The 23085-nt window shown below is 40.3% G+C and overlaps 1 protein-coding gene across 1 annotated transcript; it reads right to left on the bottom strand.

Moving 5' to 3' along the window:
* Nucleotides 1-7550: 7550 nt before the first annotated feature.
* BMP10 (bone morphogenetic protein 10) lies at nt 7551-21198 on the bottom strand. Its single transcript, XM_066590005.1, has 2 exons — nt 20870-21198; nt 7551-8742 (listed from the first exon to the last, which is right to left on the bottom strand). Exons 1-2 carry the CDS (start codon nt 21186-21188, stop codon nt 7808-7810), a joined length of 1254 nt encoding a protein of 417 aa, XP_066446102.1. The 5' UTR covers nt 21189-21198; the 3' UTR covers nt 7551-7807.
* Nucleotides 21199-23085: the final 1887 nt, after the last annotated feature.

Below are 23085 nucleotides of genomic sequence, written 5' to 3'. Positions count from 1 at the left end.
ACGACAGATTTCTGATTCTCTTCCGGGAGGAGCTTTCCCTTTGGTCATTGTTGCCCCCTACTGATTGAGGGCTCCTAAGAATGTGGACAGGATAGGAAATTGTATTGGAAGTAGTTGTCTCTCCTCAATCCATTCAGCCACTGACATGGCAGCACAAGGTGGGATCTTAAAAATGATTTGGGTGCCTACCTACAATATGGCGGATATCTTTATACTATTGATTATGTACTGTTGGCTGCCTTTCTGTCTAAATGCTTATTCACCGCAGGCAATTTTCCAGGTCTGTGTTCTGTCCAGGTTTGCAACTTGCCGCGCACGGACAGCTTCCCTGGCCCATTACAGTCAATGATACTGTGCAACTATTCCTTTTTTCACATGAACCAATAGTCAGTGTACAAAAAAAAAACAGCATGTCCTAATTCTGGTCCGATTTCTTGCAGTTACCCATTCAAGTCAATGGCTGTGTAGAAAAAAAAATGTGTGTACATGGATATTTGCATGCGTTCCGTTTTAATTGGATCATTGCTAGAAAAAAAATTGGGTCTTGTTCCTTTTTTTGTGTATATAAAAAAAAATTAAGATTAGGGATGAGCGAGTATACTCGCTAAAGCACTACTCGTTCGAGTAATGTGCTTTAGACGAGTATCTCCCTGCTCATCCCTGAAGATTCGGGGGCCGCCGCGGAGCGGGGAGCTGCGGGGGAGAGCGGGGAGGAACGGAGGGGAGATCTCTCTCTCCCTCTCTCCCGCCCGCTCTCCCCTGCTCCCCGTCGCAACTCACCTGTCAGCTGCGGCGGCTTCCGAATCTTCAGAGACGAGCAGAGAGATACTCGTCTAAAGAACATTACTCGAGCGAGTAGTGCCTTAGCGAGTATACTAGCTCATCCCTAATAAAGATACAAAATAGACATATATATGCATGAAAAGGAGTCAATTTTTTATGGACCAAAATCGGACACAATCATCCGATTAAGCCTAGTAGTAGCCAGAAATCTACTTCCAGTCTCATCAGAGGCTCAGGGGTTGCACAGTTGTAAACTATTGATGGCCTGTCCTTGGAATAGGCCATCAATAGTAGAGCAGCATTATCTGCTATCCAGGGCTGTTTACCAAGTTGGTGTGCTTATGTACTGGGATGATTTCTGCAGGAAGAAGAGCCCTTGCTACAATGGTTTTGCTATTACAGGCAAAATCCCCATTAAAGTGAATGGAAACTTTGCATGCAGTACCAAGCCTGACCACTGCAGTGAGAATAGAGCTGTTAGCTCAGCGCACTAGCGCATTGGCCTGGTGAACAGCTGACCAGCAGGGACTCCTCTGATCGACTTTTGATGGCCATCCTAAAAATAGGCCATGAATAGGTTACAACTGGGCAACCCTTTTAACACTGTAGCCCTGCTCAATCATATTTAATGCTGTGTATATGCAACAAGGTCAATGCATAAGGAGCTAACCTCTATTACCGTGTTTCCTTGAAAATAAGACAGTGTCTTATATTAATTTTTGTTCAAAAAAGTTTAACTTTTTTTTACATGTATAGCTGCCTGGACACTATTTAAATTGACTTTTTTAATTAACTGTTAGCAGGGCTTAATTTTGGAGTAGGGCTTATATTTCAAGCATCCTCAAAAAGCCTGAAAAATCATTTTGCATCCCCAAAAATTCTGGAAAATCATGATATGTCTTATTTTCAGGGTATGTCGTATTTTCAGGGAAACAGGGTAGATGATCCCCTATGTATATGTTGAATATGTCCCCCAAAGATCAGACACTAAAGATCTGCTTTAGATATATTCAAACTACTAGAACAGGCTGCTACAGTATATAACTATATGGACAAGAGTATGGACCTGAGTACGGAGAAGAATGTCCATGCCTGGCTAGAATTGCTCTTATTACAGCTTCTCTGCAAAATCCAGCTCAGCATGTGAACATTTGTAACATGTTTAACGCATCATGAGACACGTCCCCTTGTAAATCATTTCTTAGCCTTCTATCACTACATTAAACTACTCCAAGTTCTCAGGTCAACTATGGGGAGGTAAATTAACCACAAAAGCAAAATATACTTATGCTAAGTTCAAACCACCCTCCCCTCAACTCTGATTTTAGGGCAGAATCCAGAGAGCAAAAGCACATGGGAAAGAAGCTGCGTTTTATCCTTAGCCCTATGTTAATTGGTTGCAGGTTGTCTGCATCTGTCTGCGGGGTAAGCAATGTGTTTTGCCTCATCCCCTTCACTTCTGTTATTGTAGGGCTTAACCACTTCATCGTAACGGTTATTTTTCCGAATAGGATACAGCACTAGGATAATATAGAAAGAACTAATCATGGAGAATGGGGCCTGGCACTGGATGAATGTATATTAGTCTTGGCAGGCCTACTGACCTCATACTGTACCTACTGTACATGTTCACTTCATTACAGCCAATTAGCAAACCACTATTGCGCTTGCAAAGCAAAATATCAAAACCACAATAGTATTTCCATTATTATGTTCATATTATATAGAACTGAGGAAACATAGTTATAACCAGAGAAAAATACAAATTGACGGTTTGGGTAATATCAGAATTTTTCAACTTAAAGGAGTTGTCCAAATGATAAAATCTAAATGATTGATGAACTATCCTCAGGATAAATTATCAATAGCTGATTGGTGTGGGTCTGCCCCCAGGGATCCATGCCAATCAGCTGCTTGCTGGACCACTGTGTCAATGTACTGAGCTTGAAGGACACAGCTCCATACATACTGGAGTGGCATGGCATGGTATTGCAGACATAGTTCCCAATAAAGTTAATGGAAACTTTGCCTGAATTGCCATTCCGAGCATACTATTGTATATGGTGCTCTGTGTTTCTGACATAGATAAGCTCCATTCATCAATTCACCAGCCCTAGCGACCTGCTGATCTGCTCTTAGATGATCTATCCTTAGGATAGGTTATCAATCATTTAGAACTGGACAGCCCCTTTAAGAGCCTTCTGTTTAAGTGTAGATGTTAGGGATTCTACTTCTAGCATTGTCCTAAAATTTTCCAACCCACATTAAGGCTTTGTTTTTACACTTTCACTATTCCTCATCAGTATTTGCGAGCTAAAACCTTGAGAGGAACAGAAACTATTAGAAGAAATGAACCTCCACCATTTTTTAGACCCAACATATTATCCACTGTATGTGAGTAAGTAAAAATTCTTATTCTTTTCTATCTAGTTCTTAAAAAATTGGTTTTAACTTTTAACCATTTCTTGGTTTTGGTGACAGTCAATTTGGTCACCATTACACCCAACAAGAGTTGTCTTTAAGGTAAATTTACTTGCCCAGCCAAGTGATGAATGACTGACCCATGGGGCACTGTAAAAATGACTATATAGGAATGGGTTTGCATTGGGACAACTGTCATCTGCTGGAAATACTCGCTACAAGTTGTTAGTTTACGAATAACTGCTGTTTGTATGCTTTTACACGGAGCATTTCTTGTTCATTTGTTCAATGTCGCGGTCATTGAAGCGCACACCTCCCTACAAAGCAATTGGTTAGTAATTGAAAGAAATTTAAAGTCACCATGTAAATTTATGGTGACATAAACTTGGTTCAGTAGTACCACAGGGGAATATTTGGGTCCACAATATGGACTGTTGGTATAATATGCCATCACAAACTAGCCATTAAAAAGTTGTCCCTACTGAACAACCCATTTCCATGACCTATTAGTACATATAGACGTCATGGGCAGGGGTCCTCTGCATAGTACTTTAGTATATGAGGCACGCCTCAGAGCTGCTGCAAAGAGGGCCTTCCACTCTGGCATGGTCAAAGTGACCATGAACTACATAGTCAAACTTTCAAATAAATGTAAAACTAAATTTTCCAAGTGAATGGAGCTTGCATAGCACATATAAACGGATTATTAGGGGTTATAAAAGATCAACCTGCGGTAATCAGTTGCTCACTGGAAAGCTACAGTCTTCAAACAAAGGCTGGACAAAGATCTGTCTGGGATGATTTAGTGATCCTGCACTGAGCAGAGGGTTGGACCCGATGACCCTGGAGGTCCCTTCCAACTCTACCATTCTATGATCATATGATTCTATGGAAAGGGGTTCTCCAAATGGGACAACCCCTATAACTTTTCCTTTCAGAATATTGGAAAAGCCAAACAATAATCCATTGGGCTCTCTGTTAGTCATTCTAGTGGTCACCCACCTTTCTCAGAAAAATATATTTTATAGGAGTGGCCAAACACAATTTTTAACCACTTGACAGAAGGGTAAAAATCAAGGACCTATGAGGGGTACTTATTTAGGAGAAAAGTGTGATTATTCTCAGTAAGAGAAACCAAGTCATCTTGTAGATATGATACCTTTTAATGGCTTTTAAAATACATTTTAGGAGAGAAATGCTCTTCAGGTCAACTATTCTACAAGGCTCATCTTCTGTAGATTTATAGAGTGACCCTTACTCTTAAACTATAACCTCTTGGTACGGAACTGAACGCAGATTGAACTTCAAATTACAACCAGCTACTTTTTATCCCCAATCTTACTTTGTGCTTGTTTTCTGTCTGCTTAAGAAAAAGAATTGCTGTCCAAGTCCTTGAGAAAATACTCTTTGCTTCTCGCCACAAATCATTTTCTTCTTGACAGTCCAGCCTTTCTTTCTCAATAGTGTAAAATAAAGCAAAGCAATCTTATAGAGGTTGAATAAAAACCATCAAGCGCTGAGGCTGATGATAACCATATTCATCTGAACCTCGAAGAGGTTAATGAACGAGTGATCCCACCCTACCCCCTCTCCTCAGTTGCAATTCGGTGAGAACTACATGTAGATCAATGTGAGGGCATCTGTCTTTCATTATCCAGTGCATTATAACTGTAATTACACCACTGGCACACACAGCCCACGTGTGCTGCGACTTCGCTGTAGAGCACATAAACTAGGGAAAAAGTTACACAATAACAAAATGTCACATCCTCTAAATAAAAGTCATAGGAAGCTCTGAGGCTCTGGGCTGAAAGTGGGTCAGGCTAACATTATACAGTAAAACTTTTATAGTCCGGCATCTGATAGTCCAACCATTTTGGATGGGCGGAGGGGTTGTAGGGCATGTGTCCCAGTTACTGGGGCCTCAAAAAAGTCAAAAAGCCTTGGCCAGAGTATTTAAACACACGGCCAAGGCTGAGCTATGACTTTGCAAATCTCATGAAATCTGGAATCTCATGAAACCAAAAGCAGAAGACTCAGCAAGACTAAAAAACAAAGTAATAATATGACCAAGGCCCCTTAAAGGGGTAATCCCACCAAAATTATTTATCATCTCTTCACAGGGGTTTGACTGCTAGGACCTTCGGAGATCATGAAAGCAGTTCATTCTCGAGTCCCACAAGAGAATTAAACGACGGTGCACTTACATGACTACCACTTGTTGACTATCAAATGTTGATCCAGGGATTACTCTTGCTGCCATTATGGAGTTAAGAAGAATTTTGTTTTTCCTCCATAGGAGCTTGGCTCGTTTTTTTTTTGCTTTTGTCTGATCAACAAGGAGGGAGGTTACAACAGGCTGAACTAGATGGACATTGTCTTCATTCAGCCTAACATACTATGTTGCTTGAGTAACTGTCCATGGAGACACTGAGCGTAGCACTCTGCAATCTCCGTCAGTTCCATATAGAGGTGAATAGAGCAGTTGTCACACAAGTTGAAGACTACTCCTTTCACTGCCTGTGGAGATAGCCAAACACAGCCCATGGCAATCTCCATCAGCCCCAATAGAAGGGAATTGAGTGGTGATCATGCAGGCACCCTACTGCTCCATTCTCTAAGGAGACTTGGATCTATTCTTATGACCCTCAAGGGTCCCAAACATCTCATTTGCAACTGCTAAATAGTAATAACATGCCAAAGAATAAAATACATTTCAAATTGATAAAAGTTTGATGTAAATACTCTTAACTTTTGTGGATGGGTTGGAGAACGAGTTTACAGCCCAGGCTAATCATACCACCACTAGTTACTGTTTTAATGAAATAGAGGTTGTCCAGGATTTGGCAAAAAATGGTTGCTTTCTTCCAGCACTACCCTTGTCAACAGGTTGTGTGTGGTATTGCAGCTTAGCTCCATTCACTTCAGTGATGATGAGTTGTAATACAAAACACAACCTTTGTATGGGTGTTGCATTGTTTTTGGAAGAGATTTTCTCAAGTTTTTCTAATCCTACAAAACCCGTTTAACCAATCACCAGCCCCATTGACATGGCATCATGAGCATAAACTATCACTAGAGAAATGAATGTTTTCTATAGGAATATGGAATTCTGATGGCTAAACTTTAAATTTTCATAGACTTTGCTATTCATGATATTTAAGATCATCTGGTGGGCTGGTATTATGGCATAATCATGGGGCCAAATCACAGCAGGCCTTATGAGGTCTATCAGTAATCAACCCAGGGAAGCAGATCACTTGATGATGGGTGTATTCCTCTTTTGGGGTTACTCCATCTATAATACTCTTGATTGCATGTGCAATGATAACAACACAATATACTACCGTAAGTGAAGACATTTTTTCTGCATTGTATAGTTGGATTGCCCAAATTAATCCAGTTTGAGTATATTTGATAGGAATATGCAGAATTCTGGACTTGAATTAATAATTACACCTAAAACAATAGTCTGATTTTTCTTTATGCATCTACACCTTCAATAGCTGTCAGGACAGGATTCCTCATACAGATGAACACTTGGTATGGCCAAGAGTTCATGTGTTTTCAATGGGCTGAAGGGGGTAGGCCACGGCTAGGCAGCCCTGTTGGCAACTTGTCTTCAGGGGGAACAAAAGGATTGGGCATTGAAATTCAACATGTCTGATCCTTCTTTTCCCCAACAGTAGCTGTCAAGAGATTCAGGAGGCCCCATGCACATTCAATAGTCATTCAGACCTGTAGAAATTGGAGTGTTGGAAAGACTTGTCCTTAATGTGTATGGGAACCTTCAGAGCTCATGGACACTGGCATGGAGCCTGTATGGTGAAGCCAAGCAGTTTGAATGCACCGTGGTACAGGCCCATTGGACTCTGTGTGTATGGAGGTATTCTCTCTTTAAAGCAGTGCTTTCAGGGACTAACACCTCCATAAATATAGAGTCCAATGGAGCATGCCATGATTGTGTGTCCGTATTATAGCTCCATGCAAAATGAACTCCTAATACAGTAGTGTGCATGAAGCCTCTGGGTGAAAATAAATGACCTATTGGGATGCAGACAGAATTCTTTAACCATAATGCTGTTATTAGATATGCTATTATATATCTGATATTTTTGTAATTAGATTTTGTGACTTTTTATTCCTTTGGTTAAGATAATTCTTTCATACTGACCCGTATGTAAAAGGCTAAGTTTATCTAGTCAGGGGAAAGATCTCTGGGGGATCTAAAGTGATTATGACTCAGTTCCTGTTGCTGGACTCCTATGAACTGCGCCAGCAAAAACAGCACAACAAGATATACAAATAAATCTGCTTATCAGTTTCAAAGTGACATATTGCTTCATTGGCGAAAAATTATTACAGTTAAGTCCCATTTAGAGATGATGTTATCAGCAGTGTTGAATTTACAGAACCAAGGCCACTCCGGATTGCAAGGCAGAAGGACACCTTACAACTGTAAGGGGACAAAGGGAAGGCTTTGCACTTCATAGTAGACCTTTAAAAACATATATTAACTGTACATACAATCTTAAATAAACTCTTTAAATAAGGAAATACAAAATGTACAAATTTACAAGAAGCCACCTCCTTCCATAGATTACTATCTGCACCCACATTCTGATACTACCATGCCCTCGTATTTGAACTTGTAAGTGACGACTCCTGCATCCAGATACAGGATAGATATGGGATCCAGTTTTGTCGCTACACAGCAAGCTTTCGATGCCTTTTGTGAGTTTTTCATGTGGATCAGAGTTTGTACAATGGCGTGTTTAGTTGGTGTCACATTTTCTGTTAGGGGATAGGAGCAAACACCTCGGCACTCATAAGCCTCATAACCTGCTGGGGCAATGATCCACGAGTCCCAACCAATTTCCTTGAAGTTGATGTAGAGTGAGGTTTTCCTGCAAGTGTTGCCCTTTGCATTTCTTCGAATGCGAGAGCTAGCATCATAGATAATGTTAGACCTCATCTGCAGTAAGGACTCCTCACTTGGCATGTTACCTATCCCCCCAAATTCTAAGTTCTCTTGGCCTACATCCTGCTCATGACTTATCATCTCATTCAGTTCCTCCTTTTCTTCTTTCCTTTCGCTGCTTTGATCATCTGAAAAAACAACAAGCAAGGGTTCATGCTTGGTCTCTGGTCGCACATCTATGTCCAGCTGTGCGTCAACTGTGTCTTCGAGGTCAATGGCTGGAGTTTGTATATGAATTTCCAGCAGGCGGGTAGTGAATTCTGACCTGCTCCAGCGGAGTACACCCTCAGTGATGTCAAACATTTCCCATTCACTAACCGTTTTGTACACCAGTCTGGAGGCCAGTTCCACCACATTCCTCTCTCCTTGATCATCACTGCGTATTTCATAAACAGTGATTCTTCTGCTTACTCCATCATATGGCACCCTGTCCCTGGGAACCAATATGTAGAGCTTAAGCTCAGCCATGACTATTGCTTCATGGTGAGGAATAGACACATTGAAGAGTAGTGGGTATTTCTTCACCTCTGGGACATCACTGTACGGCATGGAAAAATCTGTGTAAAAGATAAGTATATTAGATTAGTATCAGCACCAAAATATATTCCAAGCAAAACTCTGATATATTTTATAGCTATGAACTACCTGATAGGATCTCAAGTTACCATGAGAGCTAAAGCAACAATGGTGTTCAGTAGCTATATATATATTTATATATCTTCAACAATGGCCACCAATGGCCCATGGCCTGGACTAGAGTTGAAGATATGGTTCAAGAAATCTTGAGGGTCACACTGTTAATTTTTACTCCTTGAATTGGCCATAGTAACACCAAATTGCTTAGGCCCGGTAAGGATGGGGCCCCTTTTTTTAATTTTCGATTTCTCCTACCCACTTTCAAATAATCATACCTCCTTTATTTATGTATCGACGTAGCTGAATGAGGGCTTGTTTTTTGTGGGGTGAGTTGTATTTTTCAATGGTGCTATTTCATGTACTATATAATGTACTGAAAAACTTTTTTACATTTTTAAGTCGTTAGAAATTGCAAAAAAAAATTACGCAATCTTTGGGGGACGATGTCTGGTTTTATGGCGCACACACTGTGACAAAAATTACATGAAAACTGTATGGGTCAGTATGATTGCACAATGCTAAATTTGTATATTTTTTTTCTTTTTGCTGTATGACTTTTAGAACATAAAATATTTTTGTTAAAACATAAAATTATTTTCTGCTGCCAATTTTGCCACCCATAACTTTTTTATTTTTCCTTTGACATAATTGTGTTTGGGCTCAGTTTTTGTAGGACGCCCTGTAGTTTCTATTGATACCATTTTCGAGTGCATATAACTTTTTGATGACCTTTTATTCCATTTTTTTTTGGAGCTGACCAAAATAGCGCAATTCTTGCATTGTACATTTCAAGCCCACTGCACCAACATAGCTTGAGAAACGAACTTTTCAAAACTCATGCGCTACATGTTAATGAGGACTCAATAGTCCGATTGGTGTGCCCAGACAGTCAGGCACTGATGTCCCATGAGCTAGAGTGAGAACAGCACATGAGCAGATTGTTTCACCCTTTTGTAGGCAGACAAGCCAAACGTCTTTGCACATTTGCCAGTTTAATACTGCCTTCTGGGACACTAGTGTCTTCACTGGTCTGTGTATGACGTAGGAGGACATCATCTCCGTCCATCTAAGGTGGAGGGGTTGGGCAACAAAGAAGTCTTCAGGTGGCTGGCATGGTCCAGGTATGTTCACTAGACTGTTCAGTCCTTATTAGCATAAGGTGCAGGAATTTTAAAGACTATGTTTCCTAAGGTATGCAATTATAGATGCAAGCTTGGGGAGGTGGTTTCATGGCTAAAAGTGGGCTGGGATGCTCTCCTACCTGAGAACAGAACACGATAGAGGGAGAGAAGTTGAACTCTACATATATTAATTTGTGTAATTTGTAACAGGATTTCACAAAGTACTCCAAATTACCCCACCCATACAGAATAATTGATAGCTTTCCATGTATTAGATAAAAGGCTGTTAATCACTGTGCATGGGCAGGGTCTCCCGGACTCGCACTCCCTTTGTCCTTTCAGGATTTGGTCTGCTTTTTACTCAGAAATCCTTCTCCAGATCATGTAAACTTATATATCAGCTTTGTTCTAATGTAGAATGAACAAGGTATTGCCATGTTTCTGACAATTGCTTGTCAACTTACAGTACATTAAATCTGCAGTATGTTAACTGTTCTATGACTGATATTTAGAGAGTCATTGTAGAGGAGAATTTTAAAAGCTTCACTCATCTCAAATCAGGCCTACATTTACTAGGAGTTATAAGCCTTCGTAATAAGGATCTGTGTTCATACTTTACCACTTTGTGCCTCCAATGTTAAAAAGAGGAACACTGATTTTTTTCTCCACTGACTCTTTATAATTCTGCAAGAGCAATAATTGTCTTACGCTGAACCGCGTTTCAAATTCTGCAGATAGAAGCATTTCTTTCAGTAGATAATATGGTGTCACCATACAGCAGGACACAAAATACTGACCATTCCATAGTATGTAGTTACTCCATGTGCCACCATACAGGATCTGTGCACATGGAATTGCTGTGCATATGACCCCTATCTCTGAGGGCAAGGACTGCATGCAAACATGGCTGTCATGTTGGTTGAGCCCATAAAGCTCTATTGTTTGAGCATAGGTCTGTTGTCATGCATTGTTTCCCCTCTTGTGAACTTTTTAAGGAGATAAACCCTGATTATTATTATGGGTCCTATCACTAATGTACCATGGGGTATATATCAATAGTACCTGATCTGTTTAGATTTATAATTCAGGGTGATTTAAAAATAATGGTGCAAAAGTAAAGCTGATTTATAAAGGAAATGACATAAAGACGCCAGAGTGACATAAAAAGATAGAAGAACTTTTCAAGTTTTTATTGCACCTTATAGATATTCGATATGGGTGCCAATGGGGACACAACAGATGTCATGCCGTTAGTCCAGTTCTGCTCAGAAGCATTCCAGCATATCATCTGTTATCAGTTCCACTGTGGAGATCCATTGTTTAGTGTCGCTAACGGCACCAACATCAAACATCTGTAAGGTGCATTAAAAATTTGAATAGTTCTTCTATAAATGGAGAAAATTGGCCTCTACCTCATTGTTTTTTTTGCCTTCCTCTGGATCAACATTGGGGGGTAATAGTCTGAACTGGAACGACCTGTGTCTTTCCTCGGCCTTATATACTATGTTACTATCCATTTATATCATTCTGGTTGTTGTATGCCAATTCAGGTATAAAGAAATAAAAAAACAAAAACAAAGAAGATTAAGCATGTAATAAATGATTGACAGGATGTGATACTCAACTATGTCTGACAAATTTCCAACTACGATAGCCATCTCCCAAAACTCCCATTAACCCTGCACACCCTTCTAGTTGCAAGCAGGTGCCCTGAAATAGTCCAGTTGAACAGACAGGTCTGCTTAGTGTCTGTTCTCACCGCCCCCCACCCTGTCCCGTGCTGTTAGCACCTTTCTTGCCTGGGAACTTATGTGCTAAACATTCGCACACTTGTTTGAAGCAGGAGAATGTATGTATTTACAACATATGGTGGTGTGCCTTAGATTAAAGCATCTGCAGAATTGACTTGGTGCCACAGATCGTGCATTGTGGAGACTGTTCGTTAACAAATAACATACCTTGTGAATTGTTAGACCTTAATCTCTTAGTTCAACATGATTTCCATATGCAGGAAATTATTTAGAGTAAACTATGTTGTCTACATACATAGCGTCCAAAATTGTATGTTAGAAATTTGGAAGGAAGTTGTATCCAATGAGATGAAAGATGGTCAAGCTACATAGAGATCTATAATGTGGTCTGCTGATTGCTAAGTCTGTGCATAGTTGAAGCCTATTTCCTGAGTTATTGTAGCCTGGCAATTCTTTTGACTAATATTCATGGGAATGAAATAATCAGAACGTAAGTTGTTGAATGATACATTTTGTCTAAGGATGTCCATAGAGTTGGGAAAAAATGCCCATCCCTCTTGTTGTTGGTTCACACCATAAGACTTTTCTACAGAGGTGCCAGATGGTTGTCCTGTTCACCTATTGCCTAACCTTTGTAGGATAATGCCACCAAACACTAGTACCTCGTACCCATTTACTAATGTTGCACTGCCCATGGAGAGGAGTCTTGTATAAAATGAGGCTACCTAAGGAGTATCATAACTGGCAACAGCTTCCTGAGTAGTGCCCCTATTTCTACAGGCTCCATAGCATCTGCAGGAGCTTCTTGTATGCCATGCATGCTCTTTGGTCAGTCACTTATTTTTAATCTTTTATGTCAGCAGTTTAGGAAACACCGACATGCCATGAAAGACTTATGAAGCCAAAAACCTAAGCAGATACCTCATAAAATAATAGCATTGGAGTTGATTACACGAGAACAGTAGGGTGTAATTGGTTGAATATAATGGAATACACTGACATGCAAAGCATCATGGGACAGGAAGCAATACTGTGTAGGATACGCTGTTGTAAAGTGCAGCAACTTAATGTGGCATGAATTTCACAACTGGATGGAAGACATCTTGGAAAGATGTTGAGTTATACCTTCTGGATAGTCACCCACAATCCATGTTATTTGTAAGTGCAGAATCTTGAGTGTGAATGGACCTCTCCACCACATCCCATAAATGCTCGATTGGGCTTATGTTGGGCAAATGTACAGGCCACACAATTCGTAGAAACTCTTCAGAATACTTCTCAAACCAATTGTGAACAACTTGGGCCCTATAGCATGGTGCATTATCCTGCTGGAATATTCCATGTGGGCAGGGGCATGTGAAGACAATTAACGGCTGCAAGTGATCACCAAGCAGTAAAAAGTAGCAGGCATCAGTCAATGACATGTTTAAGTGGACCAGTGGACACAATCTAAACCATGAGAACACCTCACACCAGTATGGAATTACTACCAGCCTGTACAGTCGCTTATTGGCAACTGGGGTCGATAACTTCCTGGAGTCTGTGCCATTCACAAACCCTACCATCACCCCCCAAAAATTGGTACTGTGACTCCTACATGTTCTGGTCCAGTTAGAAACCTCTGAAGCACAGGTGAGCCGCTGTGTCCAGTCTTGTGGTGTGAACAGAGGTCATCTGGTGGGGCTCCTGCTCCCATATCCCATGGAAGCAAAATGATGTTATACTGGCTTGCAGGATTTGCGTGTTGCACCTCCTGTATTTAATGTGGATGTGAAATCTAGCCGAGTCATTTGTCTGTTTGCACAAACAATTCTAACCAAAAGCCACCAGTCTTGATCATTAACCACCCATGGGTGGCCACTGTGGGTGGTAATGCCTTCTGTGACATTTCTGGTACACACACAACTCTGTGGAAATGGATATTTTTGAAAAGCACATATTAACAGCAATCAAATATTATAGGTAATAAGACAGTCTTTGTTAATTACAACAGATAAACAACCATATGAAACTCTCAAAAGTAAATGAACCACTAATGAAGTTTTAATCATAATCAGGTCTTGAGCCTGGAAAAAAAGGGGCCCAGTGCGGTTATTGTTTGGTTAATTGTGCAAATGGTCACACATCAGCGCTATTGCTGTAAACCGGAGGAAGGGCTTTATGAGTTAAATATGTTTATGGGGAAAGAGTGTTATCAGCTGCTGTATGAGCAGTTTGGTTCATTTCTGAACGTGACTGGCGGGGCACCGGGTTGATGATGAAGTGTAAACATATCTGATGTATTAGCAGGTACATCTGAGGTAATATCACCATCACATTCTCTAAAAACAACATTGCACACAAAAAGTAATTTTGGCTCATGCAATAGCAACAGTTCACATCACTAACATCTGTGTCCAGGTTTGTAGATATTGGAACAGATACAAAGATAAGCAGATCAAAAGGGTTGAGATAAATGATCTGCCTTTTTTTCACAGAATCCTTGCCCCTCTTGTCCATAGATGGTGTTTGGCACTGCAGTTCAGTCTCATTCACTGGAATGGGGATGAGCTGTAATACCAGAAGCAGCCTATGAATAAGAGTGGCGCCGTTTCTAGGAAAAAAATGTTTCTGATCCTGGAGAACTCCAATTTTTCTCCTGCTCCCTTTAGTCACTGAATTTCATGCCGGGCAGGTGTCTTCTCCATTTCAAAAATGTTGAATTATTATGGAAATAAATACATTTAAAATCTTGAGTTTTTCTTTAAAAAATCATATCTATTTATGTATACAAGACTAATTCACAGCTTGCTAGGTGTGCTGATACAAAGGCCACCATATTGTTCCTTTTGACACATCAATGTTCATGGAAAACCATGAACCTTTATCCGAAAATTCGAATTTGGCAGACAGCAATAAGTGAGAGTCTGAATGAGATTTGTACTTAAAGGGGTTGTCCAAGTGTGAAATATTTATTTTTTTAATGGCCGGAAATGTGATAAAACATAAAATAAGTAGTACTCATATGTACATTCATTCCTTTGGCAATCTAGCACTGCAGCTCCCATGGTCCTCCTGGCCTTTGTTTATAAATGCCTAACACTTGACCACTGCAGCCAGTCAGAGGCCACCGTGGTCACATGACATTTTCTTGGCATCAGCACTCAGATGCTCGGCGCCACGATGCCAGGAAAATAGCATGTGACGTCTGTGGGGACTCCGATTGGCGGCAGTAATCAGGTGGTAAAAAAAGGTAAATTTTCCTGGTGCATGACTGACTCTTAGGGTGACGTCACATCGTGAAGTTTTCTTGGCAGACTGTTTTTGCAGGGTGGTTTGCAATTGCCTTCCTCAGTCATCTTTTATTAATTTTTCAACTATGGATTGCCATGGGAATGAACAGACGAGTACTGCTGATTTTATTGTTTTAACACATTTCCAGCTATTTTTCTATATACACTCATTGTCCAAGAAAACAAAGCACCTAGATGAAGTTGTCAGAATTGAATCAAATTTCTCTGTGCGATAATAACATTGATATAAGTAGGTGATTACAAGATCAAAGCAACAGGATCATTTATTGCAGAAAACTGACCCCTTGAAGGGAGGCTCTAGTACCCTATTGGGCCGCCTCTAGCTTGGATACAGGATGTGATGCGGGCGGGCATGGAGGCTCTAGTACCCTATTGGGCCGCCTCTAGCTTCGATACAGAATGTGATACGGGGGGCATGAAGGCTTTCATGCACTGTTGTACCGCCTCTAACTTGGATACAATATGTGATACAGTTGGGCATGGAGGTTGTAATACACTGTTGTACAGCCTCTAGCTTGGATACAAGATGTGATACAGGCAGGCATACAGGTTACATTTGGTATCCTGCGGCATATCAATCCACATTTGCTGCAACTGAGCCTCTAGATTGTGCAAACTTGTAGGCTGTCAATTTGGTGTCCCAGATGGTCTCATACATATTCTATTGGTGATAACTTTAGTGAGAGGCACACATGTGGCTGCAGGATGTCCTGAACATAGTGCTGAGCTGTCATTGTCCCTCGTACCACTACTCGGGGTGATCGACTATCGTATGTGATGGCTCTCCCAGACCATCACACCAGCGGGGGGCAGTGTGCCGCTCCACAGCAAAGGTAGAATTGAGGCACTCTCCCTCAGGTCTCCAGTCACGAACACAGCCGTCATCGGTGCCCAAACTAAATCTGGATTTGTCGCTTACACCACTACAAACGGAGGTAATAGTGAGTGCCAAAGGCAGTACACGTAATGGGTACCATGAGACCAAATGTCCTTCAGCCAATCACCTGGAAATGGTTCCGACGGAACCATAGCTACAGGGGCCTGTAGCTATGGTTCCACCTGTCTCTGGATGGTGGACAATGAAACAGTTGGAGCTGCTTGTACTTGTCGGAGTTTCAGATGATACTCTCTGTCTTGAGCCCGGTCGCCTTGTGTGCCCTCACGCATCCACTGGTCCCAATACCTCCTAACAGTCTAGTCATAATGGCGCAGATGGAAGGTAATTTGTCAATACGACCATCCAGCTTCTGGCATTCCAATAATGCACCCCCTCTTAAACTCTGTTAACTGGGCGAAGCTCTTCAAATGCATCGTAGAGGCGTCTAGTGGTCAACAAAAGTGGAAAAAGAAGTCACTACATGAAAGTAACCTCTGTGAGTCTTTATATAGGCCAAGGGTGGACCACTTTTAGGGCCTCAGGTGACAAGACCTTTCATCTAATCACAAAGCAAAATGACAACTTCTCCTAGGTGCTTGATTGTTTTTTGACAAACAGCGTATATATAAAAGTGGAAATGTGTTTGTTCGTTCTTTATAGGCCCCTAAATGCCTTGATAGATCTCAACCAAACTTGGTACAAAAACTCTTGATGATCCAACTGGGAGGGAAATTGTTTGTTGCTCATAGCAACCAATCACAGCACAACTTTCACTTTACAAGAGCAGCTTAAGGACATATTCATCATTACATTCCAAGCATGCTTGAAGCATGGAAAACATAGAAATCAGGACTTTAGTAGTGGGCAGTGACTACTGTCAGTTCTATCTATCTCACTCCTGGCTGAATTCGGCCTCTACCCAGTCCTGGTTTCTATGTTTTCCATGCTCCGAGCATGCTCAAAATACAATGATGGATATGACATAAGGAATGATGATTGGTTACTATGTGAAACAAACACAGTTTCAATAAATGATGACTATTCCATAATCTATGGTAAAATACAATACTTTGTGGTTCAGCTTGGTGAATAATTTAGATGTGTTGTAGATCCAGAAAGCCTCCAAAGAATGGAAACCCATTGGACTAGTCCAGCCGAAAGCAAAGAAGACAAGTGAGTAAAATGACCAACGATTTAAGAACAAGCCGGAAAGAGCCAGTGCATCAAGTGCTGCAGAGACCCTGGAGCAGCATGATGCCCGAATTCAAAAAGATAAAGACAGAACCAGTGCATCAATGGTGGCAAGACTACCTGGGCAATGCCAGGTATATAAACTAGTAAAAAATATTTCACAGTTGGACGACCCCTAGTAGGAAGATCTTTGCTTATCATTTAGGACAAGGCCACAGATAACAGCAGTCACACGGCTGAAAACCTTGCCAACTAATTGGTATACTTTTTGAATACTTGCTAATGTCAATGTGGTTTTTACACATAAACAGCATTGGAAGCAAACAGGCATTTGAAATCCATGCTAGTTTACCGTAAAATGGCACTTTGGCTGAACACTCTGTATGGACTTACCTTTAGGGTCTTGCAATCCCTCTATATTTCTGTGGCAGTGCAATAAAAAGTCTTGGAAAACCATTGGGCAGTTGTACATAGTTACAGTCTCCACTTGCTGATACAAAACATTATGGGCAGGCTTATTTTATGTGATGTGTCATTCAGTTTTAAGGAGAGGCTAGTTTTATACTGTTTCCTACTGAGTCAGGCTGCATTAGATTAAAATTCACTGGCCACAATGGACTCTGAAAATCACAAGCATTGAAAACGCCAAATGATCTGTAGAACTTCTGAAATTGTTTCCAACAAGACCTTTTGAGTGTATTTAGGTAAAATTAGAGTTGGGTAAATTCTCAACAAGGCAAGAAAATACTCGAGAAAAAGATTATCCATAATCAACAAGTTTTCCATTGAGGTTTTGTAGATTTATCAGTCAATGGTGGTATCTAACTCATACAATTGATATTCTATCCTAGAAGCTAATCACTGCCTATTACAGGCTATCCTTCAGAGGGGTTCACATAATTAGGACGGACAGCCTCTGTAATGGGAACAGACAAGAATTCGTCCTCTAGTGATAAGTTTCGAGACCATATTTCCTCCCACTACACGTATCATATGCCAATTTTCTATAAATGAGACTATGGTTAATACAATGATCCTCACAATCCAAAAGAATGTTCTGTTACCCTTAGAAAGAACTCCTTGGGAATAAAGTTTGACGATTGCAGCTCTGTCCACACACTTTTCCCAAGTCCAATAAAATATATACTGATGAGCTGCAAAAAATGTAATGTGTCAAAAGTAGAAAGACTGGATTTGACAAGACTCAGCCTTGGAACACTCACATAATCTTCAGTTTATTAGTCACTGACAACCCTCAACACCCATAGGGACACCAGTGATGTGTAATGGCAAACAATGAAGAATTAAAATTCCCAATTCCAGTTGTATCTTCCCAGAATATGGAACATTAGAGGAAGACATACATTTCTAGATAATCCTAGAACATATAAGATAAGAGGAGCAGGATTTTTCCTTGGCTTGCTCCACACGAATATTCCAAGTAAGGGGGAATAGCAATTAACTCCCGCAGTCTTACGCAATTAAAAAACATTAGCATTATGGGAAAATAATAGCTTTAATTAAATTTTGCATGCAAAGAAAGGGCTGTATGATGACCATGTAAAATATTAATCAAGTGTACTGTACTTTTTCATAAAGTATAGTCCACTGGGGAGCAAGAGAAGTTTAGCCATAATTAAAGACAGACGTCCTGTTTATATATTATACACTTACAGATTTATTCTGGGGGGAAGCCAGCTTGACTCCGTAAAACACCCTTTGTGTACTAAAGGGTTACTGAACTAGGGTTAATGTGTAACTACCCTCAAGTGCGTATTTAATGTTGTACATTGATATGTAATCTGACAGCGCATATCAAAAGTATACCACCCACTAGTCCTACGCAACTCCCTCATCAAGCATCTCTATTATTCACAAGGCGTGTTGAACATTTATAGCAATTCTTATGTTACTTAATGTAGTTTCTGAAAATAATGGGAAAAAAATCCCCATGCAATTTGGAAATATAATAAAAATACTATACTTGTATATAACGTGCGTTACAATGTTGTGCTTGAGTTTGTAAGTAAGCTAAGGTAGCAAGTCGAAGGGGTTGTCTTTACTGCGGATGACCTACCCTCAGGATAGGTCATCAGTAGTAGAGTCCTGGGCAACCCCTTTAAGCTTGCAAAGACCAGCACATGCTGCAGGACGCATTAGGCTATAATTAAAAGCATATTTTGAATCGCCTGAGACCCAACACAAAATCTGCAAACGGTCTCACTAATACTATGTAGCATTTATAATTGTATGGTCTTATATAGCGGATGGGCATGTGGGGTGCACTCAGACACCAGGGCCTGGGTGTGACTGCTACGCCTACTATAGCTACATGACTGCTGATAGCTTCAATGAAGCCATTATATCTGCCATTTCACTTTAGACTATGAAAGAGTGCGCAGTGTCCTTTAATTTTCATACCCACTAGAGTATAAAAGCAATAAACTTCTCTTAAATGGTTGTACCAGATTGAAAAAAGGGGTTGTTTCATCCCATAAAAGTATTCCACTATGGTCTATTGGCTGTATTTAGTATTCTAGCTTCATACAATTAATTTGAACGAAGTTGAGCTGCAATACCAAGCACAGCCTGCAGACAAGAGCGGCGCTGTTTCTGGAAAACGTCATCCCTTTTTATTCTAATCTTGTGCAACAACTTTGCATCTTTTACCTTACCTTAAACACTGTATTTACAGCTGTCACGTATAAAGTTAGAATTGTTTCAGATTAGTTTAGTGTAAGAAAACTTCCTTTGAACATTTCAGTAAATCAAACCGGATTTCAGAAAAAAAAAAAAAAAGAATAAAAAATGTATTGCAAACTGTAACCTCCAGCAAGAAGTTTAGGTGAGGCCTTTCCCACAACAGAATGACTTTTATGTGAGCCTGGAGAGAGATGACTTGATATAAGAGATGAGAAGCAGCTGGAACTATTGTATAAAAATCTCTGATAGTTCTGAAGGTTTCGCTTTTGTGAGCAAATAAATTGTGAAATGGTTGGAGGGTTGGAGATATTCTACTTTCACGTTGCTATTCAAGAGGAGCGGGAACATCAGAGGAGCTCTCACGTGCAGAAGCCAACTGAGGTTAACTCTTCCTTTGCAATAATTTTTTAAAAGATTTGTGTTATGCACTTTTTGGACATTGAGTTGATAGGAGACTCACATGGGTGTTATATACGTGGAATACGAATTAGAATCTACCCTACTCTTGGATATTTCAGTTACTGCTTTGGATATCAGCTATATTTTTGTAAAAACACATTTCCTTTGGATTTGGGGGCGGATGTGCATAGTATTCCTCTGGGCACAACATGATAATGTATGTTAATTCCAAAAATTCTGCACATGGAACACTGAGAACTATACATGAAAAAAGGAGAACAACTGGAAGGAGCTACACACGTGGTCAAGCCTTCAGGGATCTTGTTTTATAATGAACCAATGTCAAAGAAGATTGTGGGATGTTTGCTGTTGTGACAAGTTAACTAATCTGCCCCTTTTCTGGTCCATGCAGTTTGCCCAGACATTGCCATAGGAAGAGCTTTTCGGTGGATGTGTGTGGCTGCCTTCATTTAAGAAGACAAATTCCAGAACGGGCAAAAATATTTAATTTCCTAAATAATGTCATTGCCAAGGAGGCAGGAAACTTTGAGAAGTATAACAATTTCAAATCAGAATTTCAAAAATAGAACTAAATTGCCCAAACATTTATCTTGGTATCTACCAAAACAGTCTTGAACTTAGGATATATTGGATAAAGTCATTTTTCTGGACTGTAAATAAATGCTCTAAGTAAGTTTAGGGAAGGCACTTACCTTCATTTTTGAAGCTGCGTACAATGTTGGCCGAAGGCATTGAGGTTCTGTCCGTTGCAAACTTGTTGTAGAGTTCCAACATGTACTCTGGTGGTTCCACTTTGACAGGTGCTTGCACTGGAATCCCGGAAAGATTTAAGGTCTTCAAGAAGTCATCTTTCATAGTTTCCAACAAGGAGTTGAAATCGACACCATCCTGTTCCGAGAGGACTTCATCATATAAAGGCAAATCATCTTCCAAGCCCATGATGGGACCAGTCGATACGCAATGCACCAGTAAACTTAGGACCATGTATACCCGCAGGGAGATGGGATCCATGTTCAGCGATTGCTTCTGCTCAGGAATAATCTCAGCTGCCGGTGGTGTCCGGTGTGTCTGTTTTAATCTCTTGAGAGGACAGTCCTTTTGTCATCTGCAGTTGACAAGTATGGAAACACTCATCTGAAACTTGTGACCATTCTCTCACACACATACACACTCCTTGCTCTCTCTCTCTCCCTCCCTCTCTTCTTCCCTTTCAAAAACGCCAGGTTTCACTAATTTGATAACATGTCCCTACAGCATCCCTGCTTCCCTTATCTCCCACACTAGAAGCGTCTCACCAGATTTTGCTGCTATCTCAGAATCCCACTTTTCCTAATGAGCATTTTGTAAACATTTCCATATTCTGACACTGCCTGTGAGATAGGCCAATTTTTCTCTCTGCTAAAGAGGAAAAAAAGTTTGCCCTTGTTCTGCAGCTAAACTTCCCTGTTGAAGTCTGCCAAAGTTTCCCTCTGAGAAGTTTTATGTGATTTTTAGCTAGCATGCAAGAAGCATGTATAGGCTCAGACTGAATGAATAGACTTTTTCCAGGACAAATTTACATTACCGCTAGAAGCTGCTTTTTCTGAAAGAGTATACGTTAAAGCTTAAGAAAAAAAAAGCTGGATCTTCCTCAGAAGAGGATGGGAAACGGTTTTCGTCTTAACTGTAATATTATGGAGGTCACAACCTTATTCGGGGATGCATAGGCCTGCAAGTAATTTTCAGCAAATGAGATCTTTTATATGACAGATTTTGAGCAAATGAGATTCACGTTATATGACTGACTTGCTGGTGAAAAAAGACAACTCCCTGAGTAGATGAGCTTTCTTCAGTATGGACGTAAGCAAGTATACTCATAAATAAGGGCTCCTCTCTTGCGGGAAGTGTTGCAATGTCTTAAGGAGCCACTAAAGCTTAAACCGCCTGTTTACTTATATACAGTTCACAAATAGACACAAAAAAAGTCAGAAATGGCGGTATATGAAATGAAGTTGCAGTTTTTAGGTTGACACGTTAGTAAATACAAAAAAGACTTATGTCTACTATTGCGAATGTCTCGAAATGACATCAGAATAAATGATATGAGAAAAATACTTAAACTCTTCTGCATTCGACCCTATTTATATTGGTGTTGGGAAAACAATGGAAACCCGAAGGTACCATTATAAGTCAATGGGAAATGTCTGGCAGAAGGGTAAACATTAAAAAGAAAACCTCATAGAGGAAACTCCTCCAACTGCCATGAGGAGGGGGAGCTAAATGACATTTCTTCATTGGCAGTGGGAAGCTGCAAAGATGCTCTAAAAGGGCACTTGTAGCATTGGCTGATTACCCTTCACTCCCACAAGGGCTTTTTTGGCCCCTGATGAGTGTTGTACGGCATTGTGAAAAGCCTTATTTTTGTATTTTTGCTTTTATTCCTCTTTATGTATGCCAATGCTGTTCAGGTGGTAGCCTACATGAACCCTAGTCAATTGCAGCACCAATAAAGGGGAAAAAGTGATATTGGCATATTTGACTTGGTGGAACATACATCGTATATTCAAAAAGAATTTACTCCATAAATAATGTATTGATGGGAGTAAATCTGTTATTAAGAAATATATAGCATCCACATAATAGTGATATACACTGCCATTTAATACCATTTACTCTGTCCATATGAGATAGTCACACTCAATACTGCCATATTGTACACTGCCCAAACAACATAGTATGTAATGGCCAAACAGTAACACCATACAATACCCAAAACCACTGTCATACACATAATACCATCCTATCCTGACACCAAATACCATCTGCCCAATAGCCAGATAATGTATGCTATAAAGTGGCCGCATGAGATGTAGCTATAGCCATGCATGAGTGATGATGTCTTCATTGCCTTTTATGGAAGTAAAATATT

Source organism: Eleutherodactylus coqui, chromosome 2 (genome assembly GCF_035609145.1).
Source record: "Eleutherodactylus coqui strain aEleCoq1 chromosome 2, aEleCoq1.hap1, whole genome shotgun sequence".
NCBI classification, from domain to species: Eukaryota; Metazoa; Chordata; class Amphibia; order Anura; family Eleutherodactylidae; genus Eleutherodactylus; species Eleutherodactylus coqui.
The sequence above is the reverse complement of the archived record's forward strand: the minus strand, read 5'-3'. Positions and strand labels throughout refer to the sequence as shown.